Raw genomic sequence first — 15,578 nt, forward strand, 5'->3', positions numbered from 1 at the left:
TGACTGGTGTTGCGTAAGACAAATACAACAATATGAAGGCACGAGAGGGACTTTGTTTGACACACAGCACTCAAAAGAATGGCGTCTATTTAAAACTCATCCAAAATGTAAAATTCTCGCTAAAAACAACAGCCAATATGATTCCATCACACAGACACAATGAAAGCTGCGAAACAAAGGCCAAGAACAACAAAAACATTTTATCCAATAGTATTTAATGGTTTATGCAACTCTGCTAAGGCTCATGTCCCCCCCAAACAGTACTAGTAGGTCGACCAGTCCCTTGCATTTTAATGGCCAAAAAAAATTCAAACATACCTAAATAAATATGTGTCTTCATGGAGTGCGTGTGTGCTTGTGTGTATGCATGTATGCATGTATGTGTGGAGGTGGAGGGGCTTCTCTGTGTGGTGTGTGTGTGGGAAGGTCAATCAAAAACAGTTCTAATGAAAGGCAACTTGAAAAACAACAGTTTCTTTTTCATAAAACTGGTGAATCTGAAATGTAAAAAAAAAAAAAAAAAAATTGTAAAAGGAGTTTGGGTGGGCAGTGGGGGTGAGGGGTGGGGGGTAATTTCATATCAGCTCCACTCTGTATCAAGTAACATGATTCTAAACCCATTTGTATAAAAAAAAACAACAACGGAGGTTGGAAGTCCTAAGCTTTGGTCACAGGAGTTTGGGGGGGTGGGAGGGGTGAGTTGGGGTCGGGGGGCTTACGGAGGCGTTGCGTCCGTCCTCGACGCAAACTAACTGGGACGTGGAATCCGAGCAGGGCAGGAGGAGGCGGAGTTCAGGTGACACGGTGCCGGAGATACAGAGGGTGGAGCACAACGACAGGCCAGGGCTGCTTCTCTCGGCTCAGGTCCAGTGGCAGGGGGGGAGGAAGGGTTGGTGGTTGGTTGGCAGGGGAGCCGAGGCTACCTCGGAGCAGAGCGGCTCATGCACGGCGGGGGGGGGGGGGGTTGAACAGGATGTGTGGGCATGAACAGGGTGTGAGCCTCGTCCTCCCCGTCCGGCTGGGCTGAGGCCGTCCTAGACTGAAGAATATAATTATTTTGTTTTATTTCAAGCGGATGAAAAAAAAACAAAACAAAAACAAAACTCTGAACCCAACTCTCGGCCCGACGCGGTGGCAAAGCGTCGCTGCACCACCCTCTGTTGCCATCGTCCAGGGCTTTGACCCCCAGAACAAGGTCTCCCCCTGGGGAGAACGGAGGACAGCTGGGTGGCTGGACTGGACTCGGGTGAGGGGGTCCGGTCCACGACTTCTCATCCAACGCCCCCGCCCCGGGCCGTCATCGGGTTCTTGGCGGCGAGGCGGGACGCTGTCTGTCGGAGCGATGGCTCCTCCTCCACCGCCCCCCCCCACCCCCCGCCGCCGCAACCCCGCAAAACCCAGCCGAGCCAGCAGACGCTCCCGAAACGCTTGAGTCAGTCATAAAAGAGCGGAGGGCGTCGGCTCAATTCGAGGCGCTGCTGTTGGACGAGCTGGATGTGGAGGCCACGGCCATGCCCAGGGTGCCCGAGGAGGCCACCGACTTGCGGATGTGTGGCATGAGGAAGGGGTCACTGGCCAGCTGGTGCACGTCGATGCGGTCCTCCTTGCGGTAGACTAGACAGCGCCGGATGAATGCCTGCAGGGGGAAGCCGGGCAGATTTGAGATCTTCAGAAGCTGCGTTTCCACGGCACTTTTTCACAAAATAAAAGCAACAAAGTACAATTGCCATTTGAGGAGCTATTTGAAAAGCTATTTGAAGTGACCTGGTCACGTGACCCCATACGTCACCTCCAGTGACGTGTAAATGCCTAAAAAGTGTTTCCATGATACTTTTGCGATACACCTCTATGTGGATAGGTCTGGAAAAACCACCTCATGAGAGCGTCAAAACCTTTTAGCCACATTTGAGAGGTTTTTCCTAGTTTCCTGTTTCCATGACCAGATTTTGGAAACGCAGCTAGTGATGGTGCATCCGGCTTCAGTAAGAAGGTCCTGGGAGAGTCGTCGTACCTTTGCTTCAGGTGTGACTACTGGTTTAGGGGGGAACTGCACGTCTGTGGCCTTCAGGATGGTGTTCTCCTGCAGGATGTCCTGCTGGGACTGGTTGTGGCCAAACGGCTGGAGAGCAGAGCGCAAAAAGAGAACGTCAACTAGACAAAGGAGTTTGGATGCGTTTCTTTCTTTTTTTTTTTTTTTAAATGGTTTTAATGGCAGTTGCTTTGCTTCTCCTCCTGAGCGTCTCCTACCTTGCGGCCGTACAAACACTGATAGAAAATGACGCCCACGGACCAGACGTCCACCTTGTTGGAGATTTTGGGGGGTTCCTTCCCAACAACGAAGCACTCGGGGGGCAGGTACCTAACAGAGCAGAGAGGATCATTTTTTTTTCATTATTATTTGAAAATGAAACTGACTCGAGTTGTCTTTTTCTGTTTCTAGGAACATTTCACGGATTCAAGGCATTTCCAGATACAGGATGGGAAGGCATTTAAAGGCAGCACACAAACAGAACATGTGGAATCTAACCAGCTGACTCTTGCTGAAGGTCACATTATGACCACCTGTGCTGCTTGCTCTAACAGCCAGCGGTTCCAACCGGGTTAATAAGGTGCAACACGTCGGCACACTCTGACCTACTGTGTTGTGCTGCAGTATTTACTTTAACAACAAGTCATGGGGAGACAGAAACCGTCAGTGTTGCTCTTCTGTTAATGAGGACATATTGTCCAGTTTGGTAAATGTCCACTTTGCAGCTACCATCCTTTACAGGCCTGTCATAGTTTCCTATGCTGGTCTCAACTGGACACTGGCTGTAGCTCAAAGCCGCTCACCTCCCTCCCTCTGTGGGATGCAGAGCGCTCAGGTCGACTGAAAATGATGCAGACTGGATTGTGGCGCCTGAGCCGTGCTGCTGCCTTTTAAATGCACGTATCGTCCGTCTGAAGGTTTCACTTTAGCCTCTTTCCCACTGGCTAAAAAACCCGTTTGAACCCGCTAACAATCAGCATTTGGTATCAGTGGGAAAGCTCACCGACCCGGGCAAGTGACCCAGGTTTAAAATCAGCTTGCAGTGGGAAAGGCCGACTTGCATCAACACGTTTACGCGATGACACCGAGCGTTAGGTGATGCTACGTCATAATATCGCACCAGTTAGAGAGTAAATCACGTACCAAAATAAAGCTCCGTTTGCATTTGCGACAGGATTCATTCAGCCCGTTACAGCACTGGCTAAACAGAGCGTCTCGAGTCTGAAGCCCAACAAGAAAATCCACCGACCACCGCTGGACTCGCTTCCATGTTGCTCTCGTTTGTTTACTTCTCTGAATTCTGTCGCAGTTTATCAACGCGATCTCAGCGTGATGACGTCAGCAGTCATGCAGTGGTCAAAGTAGAGGCTCCGACGCTTGCCAGCGGAGGGTCGGACCCCGCTGGTTTTGGTCAGTGGGAAAGGAGCCAAACACAGACTGGCTCCTTTCGGGTCGACCCGCGTTTAAAAAAAAAACAACGTCGTCCCGCTGATGTCAGTGTGAAAGCGGCATTTTTAACGCGGCGAGTTGAAAACGATTCAGCACAGCTCAGCCGACGTGAATTTGGCCGTTGTGGGAGAAGGGCTGAGCAGACAGGATAAAAAGGAAGCACTTTATCACATGGCAGATGGCGGCGGGGGCCCCTGTGGCATCTCACCAGTATGTGCCCGCCCCCTGCGACGTCAGCTCCATCCCATCCACCGAGTTGTAGCTGTCGTCGTCCATGATCTTCGACAGGCCGAAGTCTGTGATCTTGATCTCGCCGCACGCCGTGCCGTTCACCAGCAGGATGTTGCCTGTGTACGGAGCGGCATCGACGGAACAAACCATTCTTTTCAAAATTCAAAGAGGGAAACACAGACATGCACAAAGGCTAATCGGCTGTCCAGTTTGAGTCCTGTTGCCGTGGAGACCCACCCGGTTTAAGGTCATAGTGGATGATGGGCGGTCTGATCTCATTGAGGTACTTGAGCGCGTTGACAATCTGCATGATGATGGAGCGGCCCTCCTTCTCCGACATGAGCTTGTGCTGTTTCAGGTAGAAGTCCAAGTCGTTGCCCTCGCAATACTCCAGCACCGTGCAGAACCTGCACAACCAACGTCAAAGCCACTTGTCATCAAAGCGCACCTGTGGCTACTCAAAGAGCACATCGTCTGCACAACAGCTGATCAATTCAACTCAGTTGGTCTGTGAAGGAAAGACTCACGAGTCAGTGTCGAGTGAAAAGTAGTCGTAGAGTTTAACTATTCGCGGGTGGTCCAGCTCCTTGTGGATTCTATATTCTCTGCATGCGTGTCTGCAGGGGGAAGAAAAAGGCATTTTTCCACATTTGAAAAACTCACCTGAAACGCAGTGACTGTGACGTGCACACGGAGGACTGCCAGACACTCACTTGTGATAATTTTCCTTCTTCTCGTCCCTCCAGTTTTTGTTTAACTGGTGGATTTTGACCGCGACATACCTTTGCTCCGTTAGATCAAAGGCCTGGAAAAATAAAGCAGGTAATCTTATCAGACACTACGTCTGGAATTACACGGTTCTGGCTGCACTGAGACTCTGGCGTCACACCAGGAGACCTGCGTTCATTCATCTCGTTTTTTTCAGTGACGACAGCGAATTCTTGGAACACTCTGGCACAGTGGTTTACTTGGAAATGTTGATGATGTCAGCTCAGTGTAATGTAATGACACAGTTCGGCATCGGGCGGGGGGGGGGGGGGGGGGACAAAGCTGCTGTCGTTCACTTTGTAAGGTTGGGCGAATGTCCTGAGGGAATTAATGATAATAACAACAACACACAAAAAAATCCTCCTCACCTTATAAACTTCACTGAAACCACCCCTTCCCAGTAAATGGAGAAGCAGGTATCGATCGTTTAGCGTGGGATGATCTTTGAATCTGCACAGGATGGGAAACAGTTTGAGCTGCACAGCAAGACACACACGACTATTGCATCAAGCAGCATACGGGAGGAGACGAGGAAAAAGGGAGGCGATCATACTGAGAGTTGTCCTCGTTGTGGATTCTCTTCAGCTCACGGATGTGCAGGTTCCGCACTCGCTCCAGCCTCTCCAGCTCCGCCTGGATCTCCGCCTCCTCCTGCATGACACACAAAATCCAACCCAAAACACTTGCGATTAAGACAGAAAATAATTAAGGACCTCAGCAGGCGCTATCCACGATTAAAGAATGCATTTTAGGAGAATCGGATCATTAACATTAAATCAGAAATTAACTGGAATGGTTTGGTATTAAAACTAGCAGATATTTTTTTTATGAATCTTTTCTATTTTCTCTATCGAACAAACATCCATGCAGAAGAAAACGTCACAACACTTAAATCAGATTATTAATTGTTTACCTTTTTGAGATGGCCTAGTCTTAGCTTAAAGATTTCCTCCTGCTCGTGGTACTCTGCTTGTGATAACCTGCAAGACACAAAACCAACCTCAGTGCAACTCCCCCCCAGGGCAAAAAAATAGTATTAAAAGCGTCATATGCCGCAAAATAAAAGCATCATACGCTTCGCTCTCTGTTCCATTGGCTTTGCTTTTGCGCTTGTTTTGCTCGAGGCTTGGGGGCGGAGTCTGGGCCATTGAGGGCGGCTTGCGTTTGGCCAGCAGCTTCCTCTGCCGCTCGATGTCCTCTCGCTGGGAATTAATCCTCTCCTGTTGCCTAAGAAGAACGGGTGAAATGTTGTAATGACTTATCAAGCAAATATGAAGGGTGTGAGAAATCTCAGAGAGTTTTTTTTCTCTGTCAGTATGAATGATGATGAGCTCACAGTAACATTCGCACAATGAGAAAGAGGCCCGGATTGATCCGACGCCTCGTCATTCGAATACATGAAGACGGAATCATGCAAGTGCTCACTTGATGAGGTTCTGGAAGGCGTATCCGTCCGTCCACTGCTCTGTGAAAGATGCTCCATGCCTCACCGTGGTGAAGTGTCCCAGCCGCAGCCGGTCCTGCATGCTTTTGTCACGGCACGCCATCTTCTCCTGTTTGGACTGGAGGGAAAAAGATAACAGAACATCAAATCTCCCATGGAAGTGAAAAGCTTGCAAAAAAATAAAAAATAAAAAAATAAAATAAACAGTAGCACCACTTTGAGAGGAACATACTTTTTCAATGAGCAGCTTCTTGGACATGGTCACGCACTTATTCAAGCGCTCCTTGTATCGTTCGAGCATCTTCTGCTGCTCGTCTATCTGCCTCCTCAGATCGCAGTTTGCCTGAAGCGCGGCATAAAGACGGGCGGAGGGAAGAGGGGGGTCACGTTAAAGCAATCACTAGCGTCAAAAATGTGTTTATACGTGCACAGATGGAGGGAGTGTGAGAGGTCTGACATGCCTCCAGTCAAGAATCACAGATCACTTGCTCAAAACAACTAGAGACATGTCAGCAGGGTGGCGGGGATGTGATACAATGAGATTAGTACCCGTAGCAAATCGTCTATTCGTCCCTCCTTCTTCTCCAGGTCGGAGTTCTTGTTGTTCTCCATTGCTATTAGTTTCTCTATTGTAAGGTCAGACTAAGGGACACAGTGAGCACAGAAACAGTGGTTCTGTTAATGGCACATCAGTCAGTATCAGTCGTGTCACAAATAACAAAACCATCAAAAATGCAGATTCAAAAACTACTGTTTACAAATGATTAGGGTAACATTAGAGATTTGATTTAGGTTTTAGAGAGACAACCCGGTGGCGTGTGACGCACCTGTGTGGCTTTGTGGAGCATGTGGAGAGGTGTGGGCTTCAGTGAGCATGCCAAGTGCTCCGTGTTGGCAGAGTTGATGGAAGAAGGGCTTCCTTGCTGGACCTGCAGGAGGAGGAAGGAGAGGAGGAGAAGAAGCAGAGGAGGAAGTGGAGGAGGAGAGGTTAATCCCACAGAACCTTCAACATGCACAGGTTTTAGTTAATGCACTTTCAGGAATTCAGCTGTTGGTGCAGTTGGTGATATTTTTGGTGGATTTTTCATGCACAATATTTAGTCTACAAATCCGCAAACAACTTCAACCTCAAAACATTTGAATCTCAGATTTCTACTTCACATCTATGATAAAAAAAAAAGAGCTTTCCAAAGCTCCCTGCAACTTTCTGCCAAAACACACAAGTCTAAAATGGGCCCAACTGCCACTGGTCATTACTTGACGATGCTGTGCAGTGCCGGCAGACCACACTGATGTTCATAGCAAGCACGTAAAGATCGTAAAGAGCAGGAGTGTGGAAGGCGGAAGAGAAGCTCCGGTGCAAGCGTGCTCACCGTGACAGGGGGGTTGGAGAGGGAGTGCTGCGGGGAAGAGCGGACCACTGGTGGGATTCCCCGAGCAGGGCTGGTACCAGGACCACTACCTCCCGCAAACTGACACACACGCACAGAGTTAGAAAACAAGGGTGAAAAAGTTTGCCCACAGTTAAAGCAGGAGATAAAAGCTAGAAAGGAAATGCACAGCGGTGCAAGGAATTTGTTTTGCTACTTACCTCGAAATAGTCGCTGATTTTATGTCCCCGGGCTCCTGTTTTGTCTAGAGAAGAGAGGCAGGGAGGTGAGAATGACATTTGACTATAGGATTATAGGACTATAGGACACAGCAGACTGTGAATGGAATAGCAGGATTGGATTTGGGAGAAGGAAGAACATTTCTTCTGGAGAGAACACCGATGCATGGGTCCAGTTTCACAATAAACTTGTTCGAATTACTCAAATAAAGTAAAATGAAAGTGATTTGTCACTACGCAATGGTAAGATGGTGGCAGAGAGGACAACTTACTTTGGCCGCTCTCGAAATGGTCAGCTTTCCGTTTCCTCACTCTCTGGTCGTTGGCTTTCTTCTCAGGAGTCTGTCGGGAAGGCAGCAACAATCAAGCAACCGCATGATGGAGTAACACGGAGGGATGCTGCCGACGTGCTGCTGACACCAACCTCCAGCTCCTTGTCGCTGAGCGAGCCCACGCTGCACAGACTCTGATTGGATGACTCATTTTGGTTCTGACCCGAGCCCTGATTCGGATGAGGCACACAAATGCGACAGATGACAGGGAGAAAAGTTAGAAAGAAATCATCAAATGCAGGGTGTTTATGAGACATTGTGTATTCAACATGTAGAATGGGAGGGCAGGGAGAAGGAAGAGCTTGAAGAGGGTTTTTTGGAATGAGAAACACCCTTCACTTTGCACTGAATCTAGACCTGCATCCGTCCTGCTGGCGGTTCCCTAGGTGACGCCTGTCAGTCACATGAATAACATCAGAATTCAGCAGGCACCATCCAATCAGGGAGGGGATACTTAGTCATTCTGGGCACACTGGAGCACTCTCCTGACTGAACCCCTCTAAAATGGCTGAGCAGTAGCGATGCCAGCGAAGTACTTCTGTCCGTCTGTCTGTCCCTGTTCACATAATGCCATCCGTTTTCTTCCCCATCCCTCATTGGTCCGTCACTTGTTGTGTTTGAGCTACGACTGATCATGGCAGCTCTGTCTACCTCTCCTGGCCCATCAAAGATGTCTTGTCTGTTTGATCGGACGTGCTGAAAAAAGGGGGACAGGAGTTTGAACCTCCAAACAATCAGCTCCACAACGACGGCGGTTCACAGTTTACCTCGACTCTTCTCTCGCACCTTGCTGTGAACTCACAGGGAAGCAGCGTTACCAGATTGTTCAAGGTCAAGACATGGAAAACATCAGGCAGCTCTGACCTTAAAAGGCTTTCAGACCATGGAGCCACATCACTCTACAGAAATTTGTTGACACATTCGCTTCCCTGTGCACACATTGCATCTCTTGTCATACGGGGCCGCCGGTGGCACGTTGCCTCACCGAGAGCCGCCATTTTCTCTGCGGCAGCAGCCATGCCATGCTCCGGGCTCAGATCTGCCTATGGCTGGCACCAGGCCCACTCCTGGCGCCAACTCACACTCCCTGTTCCAAGATCACCTTCCACACAGACGGCACCATCCTCAGAGCAAACGAGAGGGTGGATATCTAAACCACTGCCTCCACTCACACCTGGTCAAGAACTATTTGCGCATTCCTCTTCTGCCTTTCCTCCTCCTCCTCCTCCTCCTCCTCCTCCACCTCTTCCTCCTCCTCCTCCTCCTCCACCACCCCTGTCCTTTCTGTGGCCTTCTTGGCAGGCACTGCCACTTGCATATACAGCCACTACATCATGTGCCAGGGAAAGATGCCATATCACGGCAGCCAAAAAACACAGACATAGCTCAACCTTCTCCAGAGACAGACAAAGAAAAGGAGCAGGGCCAAGTTTCTGTGGGCCAAAGCGCAGAAGGATACTGACGCACAACGAAACGGAGACAAAGACGAGAAGATGTCAGTTGGGGAGGGGAGGGCAGTCGAGAAAATCAGTTATTACCAGCACACTGAAGGTAGACCCCCTTGCGCTACACCTGTCTGTTGTGCGGTCCCCTGTAACACAAACCTTGGCCACGCCGACCCCGGTGAAGCGAGCCTCCAGCAGTTCCTGCCGCCGGGGGTCCAGGCTGTGGAGTTCCTCCATCATGGCTGCAGACACAAGAGAGCTGATTAAGAAATATGTTGCTGGGGGTTTGGTCTATTCAAGTGGGAGTGATGGATCACTGGATTCATGGGGTTGTGATGAGTCATGGCTGTTTTTAGCTATATGGATGTGGAAAATTCCTGTACTGACTCATCAAAATGCCTGACAACAATTTTCATACCATCGTATGTGACGAGTAAGGTGTGGACACGTAAGAAAACGGTTGCCGTATGTGTTCCAAAGGGACATTACATATCAGCAAAGTATATAGAACCATTGTCTGGACCATTAACAGTATCATGTGATGAGACCTTGGCATTCATCATAGGCCTGAGCTGCATGGCGCTGGAGTCATAAAAGTTCACCAACACGAAAGGGAGGCAAGTAAACTCATAGCATTATTAAAGGCCACAGTTGACATGACAAGTGTCAAGCCTGCTGGGTAAATAAATCAAAGGTTAACGTTAATATAACACACTCATGCTTGACTTTCTTGGCTTGCAAACATTAAATCCAGACGCTTTACGTCAAGTAACAGCATCCGTTCCATCAACTCCATTTTAGGGAATACGTTGGCCACATAATGTGCGTTCCATGTTATAGATAGCTCGCTAAAATTGAAAGTACATGTTTGACATGGAGATAGTTAAGTGGTGGCCCATTAAGACCTGGCTAACACTGGGTAAACGAGCTAGCACACCTCCCAATGTTGCCCATCACTTAGCAATCCCCGTGGCTAACGGTTAACTTTAACATGAGCGACAAACGTGACACCCCCGGCGCGTCAAGTCACCGTTCCAGACGGCTCAGACGCTAAAGCCATGTCAGTCGAGTTGCGTTGGTGCAATAAAAACACCCGCTGCTCACCGCCGTAGCCTATTTTGCACGTCAACATGATAGCTGGCGGTGGCTAGCCACAGTGCTAACGTCTAAAGCCCGTCTGTCAAAGGGAAGAGAGAATCTTCTCGGCGCTGTGCTGTTGTCACGGCCAGGGCGCTCGTCGAGACAACATGCCCGTCCCAGATGTGCCCCCCTTTTCAGCGCGTACTTACTGCAAAAAGGTGCTCTCTCGGTCCTCGAAAGGGCCCGTGTTAGCCTCGGAACCGTCCCCGTTGTTCCCCCCGGTGCTAGGCAGACCCTCCCAGGCAAGGCCGCATCGACAGCCGCGTCGCTTGCGTGCCGACTGTGAACGAACGAGGCGGGCGATCGTACGGTGTCGAGTCAAGGTAGACGACGGCGGATCCCCCGCGGAGGCCGCGACCACTCCGGGTATCCCGAACCCGCCTTGCCGTAATCCTCAGGCGGGGATCCCCATCACATTCCTCTCCCCAAGGACCATCCCTCGTCCGCGGTTGAGCTTCTCTTCGCTCCACACAATGGCGACCTCCGAGGCTTCACCTCATATAAATGCAGTGCTTGAGTGTGGCGTTAAGTTGCCCCTTTATATTTTCTTCTCTCCCCCTCTCCTTGATGGTTGAGATGAATTTCAGGTCGTGGCTCTCAGCTCGATCACAACAAAGTTCGGCTCCGGTCGCCTCCTCGCCGCGGGGGGAAGGTACAAAAATACAAATGTTTCGGCGGTTTCGAGCGTTTTAGCTGAATCCGGATCGATTCGGTTCGGTACTCATGTTTTTGCAATGTAAACAATAATCAGCAAAATCTCATATTTTCTCGTGAGATTATTCAAGTATTTTTCACCTTCGCCCAGTCCACGCCTGCCCCAAATCTCTTGTCTGGACCAATGGCAAAGACCTCCGTGCACAATACAAATTAACAGCGCCCACCCACATAAACACAGAGGATCACTTATCAAAAAAGTGCCCATTACCATGATGATTACACCCACATGCATCACTTATGTAATATCAAAAACACTGCGTTATACAATTCACTTTAAAGTAGCAATTTACAGTAAACCATATAGGGGTTAAATGGCAGGGGAAGTTATTCCAAGTGACTCTTCTATTAAAAACAATGAATACAACTTTGAAACATGCATGAAAATAAGAGATTTTTTTATTTATTTTGCATGTAAAAAAAAAAAATCATACTTAAAAAACAAACAAACACATGCCATTCATTTGAAATACTGTGTCCTTAAAAATGCTTCTGGATGAGTGGAAACATTTTAACCGTCTTCCTGATCATTGAACACATCAGCAGCACTCTTTTGAAGCAAAGATCGTAACATCAGCATAGCTTTCCATAGCGCTCAAAAAAATGTCAGATGAGGTGAAAGACTTCTTGCAGAACGTAATGGATGCACACTGTCTTCATCGCTGTCCTGATGGAGCAGCCCATTTCCACCACCCAGCAGCAGCACAGCCTGAGTGTGAGCGGCTGGTTGTGGCTTCAGCTGTGGATGCAGGTCAGTCAGGTTCTCTGTCCACGTCTCCATCCTGAAAGTCAGTCTTGAGTCTCGGGCGGCTGTACTGCAGCTCTGCGGTACTTGCACTGGATCCACACCCTGTACATGGTCAGCTGTTTTCCCCGGTTCACCTGCAGCCGTCGGTCGACGAGGTTCTGCACTTTCTCAAGCCCTGCCTCCGTGAACATGTCGTGAAGCTCATCTGACATTAAGGAAAAGCAGAAAAAAAATCTTTGATCAGGAAAACCACCCCGAAAAATAGGAATATATATATACATATATATTTTAAAAAGTACCTTGGGTGAAGAAATAAACTCTTGTTCCATCACCTCGCACATAGAAGTTTTCTGAAAGACACCGTCCTAAAAGAAATAAAATAGATACACCTGCTGATTTAAAAGCTCGACTTTCTGCACATTTTTCAGATAATTAATCACAAGATTGATCATCCGAAAACGATCCAGAAAACTGCATAATTAGCCCTCTGTTTATAGCCTTCTCCTGAAAATGCTGTGTTTTTGCTGACAACAAAAGGGGGTCTGAGAGACTGGACCCAACAAATTGTAATTTTGCAGAACTGCAGGTCTGTCTGACTTTTAATATGCCAAATGACCACATGCTTGAGCCGGACGCTCTCTGGATGCAGGCTGACCAACCTTTCTTGAAGCGAAGCTGTGCCATATCGTAGCGTCCGTAGTCCCTGAGCAGCATCACTCCACCTGGCTTCAGTAAACGCGCTAATCTGCTGATCGATCCCTGCATTCTGAGACACAATATAAAGATTTAGTAAAAAAACTAAGAGTTAAAAGACAAAGGACAGCAGGATGGGGGCTTACGACGTTCTTACTTGTCAGGATGCAGAGCTGATAATACAAAGATTAGCACTATAACATCAAGGGTTCCGTCAGGGATGGGGTAATCAGCGTCCAAAGCACTCATGTCGTGAACAAAGGCAAAGCAGCGGCCAGGGTCGTAGTCTGCATTAGTCTGAGGACAAGAGAGTCAATGTTGATCCATCGGTTAGCCCACAACTCAAGTAGTAATACGTGTTATGAATACATCATGCTCCCATTATTCCCAGTTTCTCACCTTGACCAGCTCCACTGCCGTGTTGGAGAAGTCACAACAGTAAACAAAGAGTCCTGGGTCGCTGCAAGAAAGTCAGTCAATCAATCTGGGATTAAAAAAACAAAAAAAACATGGACCAGCACTGCTGGAATCTGACTTTAGACACAATTTGACTTACTTGTTGGTCTTCAGGATTGGAAAAACTGTGTTGCCAACACCGCAGCCCACCTGTTCAGAAATACATAGACTCAATGTAAGACATCATAAACACAGAAGGAAAGTTTGTTTCCCAAGAAAAGACCCTGAAAGATATTTTTAACAAAAAGGTGAAAATATACACATTTAAATGTAATATGCTTCTTTTTTGAATTTCAATATTATTTTATTATTTTAATATATTCATATTTGAAATGCAATATAAACCATTTTGTGGAGAGTCAACCCTGTTGAAGAAATTGTGCAAATATGTAACAAATAGTATTTCCTGTCATTCCTTCTTTGGTTTTACTATGCTAAAACATACTGTCATTGAAACACATTAACATCTGGGTATAGATCTAACCTGAATTAGATTCACAGTTTAAGACGATCACATGGTGACATCAAACTAAATACTGCCACTCTCACCTCCAGAATGCGGTAAGTGGCTGAGAACCCTGGGATTCCGTCATCACTACCACGTTCTGCCACAGAGTCCCGGCTTTGCTCTTGGTCCAGGCCATCTTGCAGACTGTTGTCAGTGACCGGGACCTCAGGGTGCTCCACATGGTTAAGATGACATTGCGGGGCCAACTCGGGGAACTCTGTGAAGAGCCAGTGACGGTCTTTGAAGAAACGATTCTCATGGATAGTGTAGAAATCGTTCCAGTATTCATTTGCCCGGCTGTCGTATTCCTCTGCAAGGAAAAAACAAAGTGTCAGTTGTGTTAATTCAGCGCTGCCAGGAAGCTGGACACATGATGGAAGCAGTTCCCGAGTGTTTATTTGTGGCAGTGAGACCTTGTTTCTCTGAAGGCAGCGGCTGGCTGTTCTCTAAAACCTTCTTCTTGGCACACTCCTCTTGCTCTGTCGTCCACTCCACGTTGTCCCTGTACAAAACAGAACCCAGGGAAGAGTGAGTATTTAGACAAACATAGTTTTAAAACACTTGTCGCATCAACAACTCAGGGCATTACAAGCATTAATAACAGAGTCATTTTGAAGGCTTCAATCAAAAGGTTTGCTCAACCTCAAAAGGAGGAAAGTGGAAATGGAGAAAAAAAAACAACATAACAAAAACAAGTAAACTTAACAATAGATTAGATAAAAGAACAATTAAATTTTAATATGTATAGGTATAATTACATTAAATGCAAGACAGAATACCATCATCAGAATACTATCGAACGAAAATTCAATCCAGGTATGTTAAATGTATGCCCTGTCCTAAACTTCGTTATAAACGGTGGGGTCTGAACTGGCCAGACATGCCTTCCCTCGGTCCCCTGTGCTGGTTGCGGAGAACTGACAGAGGTGCACCCCAAACATCTGGCTGCTCTTTCAGCTCTTCCGGTATAATTAACCCACCAGGCATTGTGCTGGAAGACCTGCCGCGGGTCTGTGAGGAAGCGGGTCCCGAACTGAGGTCTCTTCACGTCGCCAGTCCCGGAACCGGCCGAACTCAGGTGGGCTTCGCTCGGGTCTTCCTCGGCCCCGGCCGTGCCACGGGGCGCCGCCATGTTGGAACTGACGTGCCGGAAGGAGGCGGGGCGTCTCCCCGTGCTGCGTTCGCTTAAAATCGGCTCTCGGAATTTTATAATTTTTTGCACTTTAGAGCCTTTGTATGTTTTGTTATTGCATGCCTGAAATGACTCAATCTAATAAAATAAATTAAAAAAAAAAATCGCATTACCACCTAAATTTTCTAGCTTTTGTCTATGTGTTTGAAGTTCACAATGTTCATATATGTTGCTAAGTTGCTGTACTAGGATGGACGTAATCACCTCTCTTTTGGATAAATATGAGGCTTTTATTTCACACTTCATTTAATATTTACTCGTCTTCAGACAGATGAGTAGAATGATCGTAATGTGATTCATTCGATGACAGAGTTGTCTCCATGTGCTTGCTGTGTCCATGTGTCCATGCTTGCTGTTAATTCTTTACACGCTAGAGGGAGACATTTGCCAAGATTAGCCTCCGACGGGCCACATAAACACGATTTACGGTGATCGCTTGCCTGACTAAAGTTGAAAGGCTTAGAAATGAACATGTGATAAATTACCTCACAAATGAACCCATTTTCCAGACACACACACACACACACACACACACACACACACACACACACACACACACGTAGGTTATTTATTTATTTATTTTGCTCAAATGTGGAAAGATTGATTAAGTTCGATTTTATTTGATACATTTGCTACTTTTGAAAGCGACTCAGCCCCAGGGTCAGGGGTTAAAAAGTCAGGAGAAAGTCAATGTCTCAGTTATGAAATTAGATTCACAGCACTCCCACGCGGCTCCACAAACAGAAACTCATTAAAAATAATGGCACTAAGATGATGCATTTAAAATAAATAAAATAAATAAATAACCAGCAGTGACATG

The 15,578-nt window shown here is 47.5% G+C and overlaps 2 protein-coding genes across 3 annotated transcripts; both read right to left on the reverse strand.

Annotated features, from left to right (window-relative positions):
- Positions 1-194: 194 nt before the first annotated feature.
- Positions 195-11,231, reverse strand: tlk2 (tousled-like kinase 2). 2 transcript variants are annotated; one of them, XM_076038842.1, is made up of 21 exons: positions 10,597-11,231; positions 9,467-9,549; positions 7,955-8,032; positions 7,803-7,872; positions 7,513-7,556; positions 7,295-7,393; positions 6,749-6,850; positions 6,471-6,563; positions 6,154-6,264; positions 5,903-6,039; positions 5,552-5,704; positions 5,391-5,457; positions 5,031-5,128; positions 4,846-4,927; positions 4,423-4,514; positions 4,237-4,326; positions 3,947-4,116; positions 3,687-3,825; positions 2,248-2,359; positions 2,012-2,119; positions 195-1,636 (listed from the first exon to the last, which is right to left on the reverse strand). In XM_076038842.1, the coding sequence occupies exons 2-21, from the start codon at positions 9,545-9,547 to the stop codon at positions 1,463-1,465; spliced, it is 2,100 nt and encodes a 699-aa protein (XP_075894957.1). In that variant the 5' UTR covers positions 9,548-9,549; positions 10,597-11,231; the 3' UTR covers positions 195-1,462. The 2 variants fall into 2 exon arrangements, with proteins under 2 accessions (XP_075894957.1, XP_075894956.1); XM_076038841.1 differs by lacking the exons at positions 7,295-7,393; positions 10,597-11,231.
- A 311-nt stretch (positions 11,232-11,542) lies between these two features.
- Positions 11,543-14,736, reverse strand: mettl2a (methyltransferase 2A, methylcytidine). The gene is made up of 9 exons (XM_076038843.1): positions 14,547-14,736; positions 13,980-14,068; positions 13,608-13,876; positions 13,159-13,208; positions 13,002-13,062; positions 12,760-12,899; positions 12,569-12,675; positions 12,209-12,274; positions 11,543-12,114 (listed from the first exon to the last, which is right to left on the reverse strand). The coding sequence occupies exons 1-9, from the start codon at positions 14,696-14,698 to the stop codon at positions 11,951-11,953; spliced, it is 1,098 nt and encodes a 365-aa protein (XP_075894958.1). The 5' UTR covers positions 14,699-14,736; the 3' UTR covers positions 11,543-11,950.
- Between the last annotated feature and the right edge of the window lie 842 nt (positions 14,737-15,578).

Source organism: Nelusetta ayraudi, unplaced genomic scaffold (genome assembly GCF_046127955.1).
Source record: "Nelusetta ayraudi isolate G7.1 ecotype Tasmania unplaced genomic scaffold, CSIRO-AGI_Nayr_v1 ptg000057l, whole genome shotgun sequence".
NCBI classification, from domain to species: domain Eukaryota; kingdom Metazoa; phylum Chordata; class Actinopteri; order Tetraodontiformes; family Monacanthidae; genus Nelusetta; species Nelusetta ayraudi.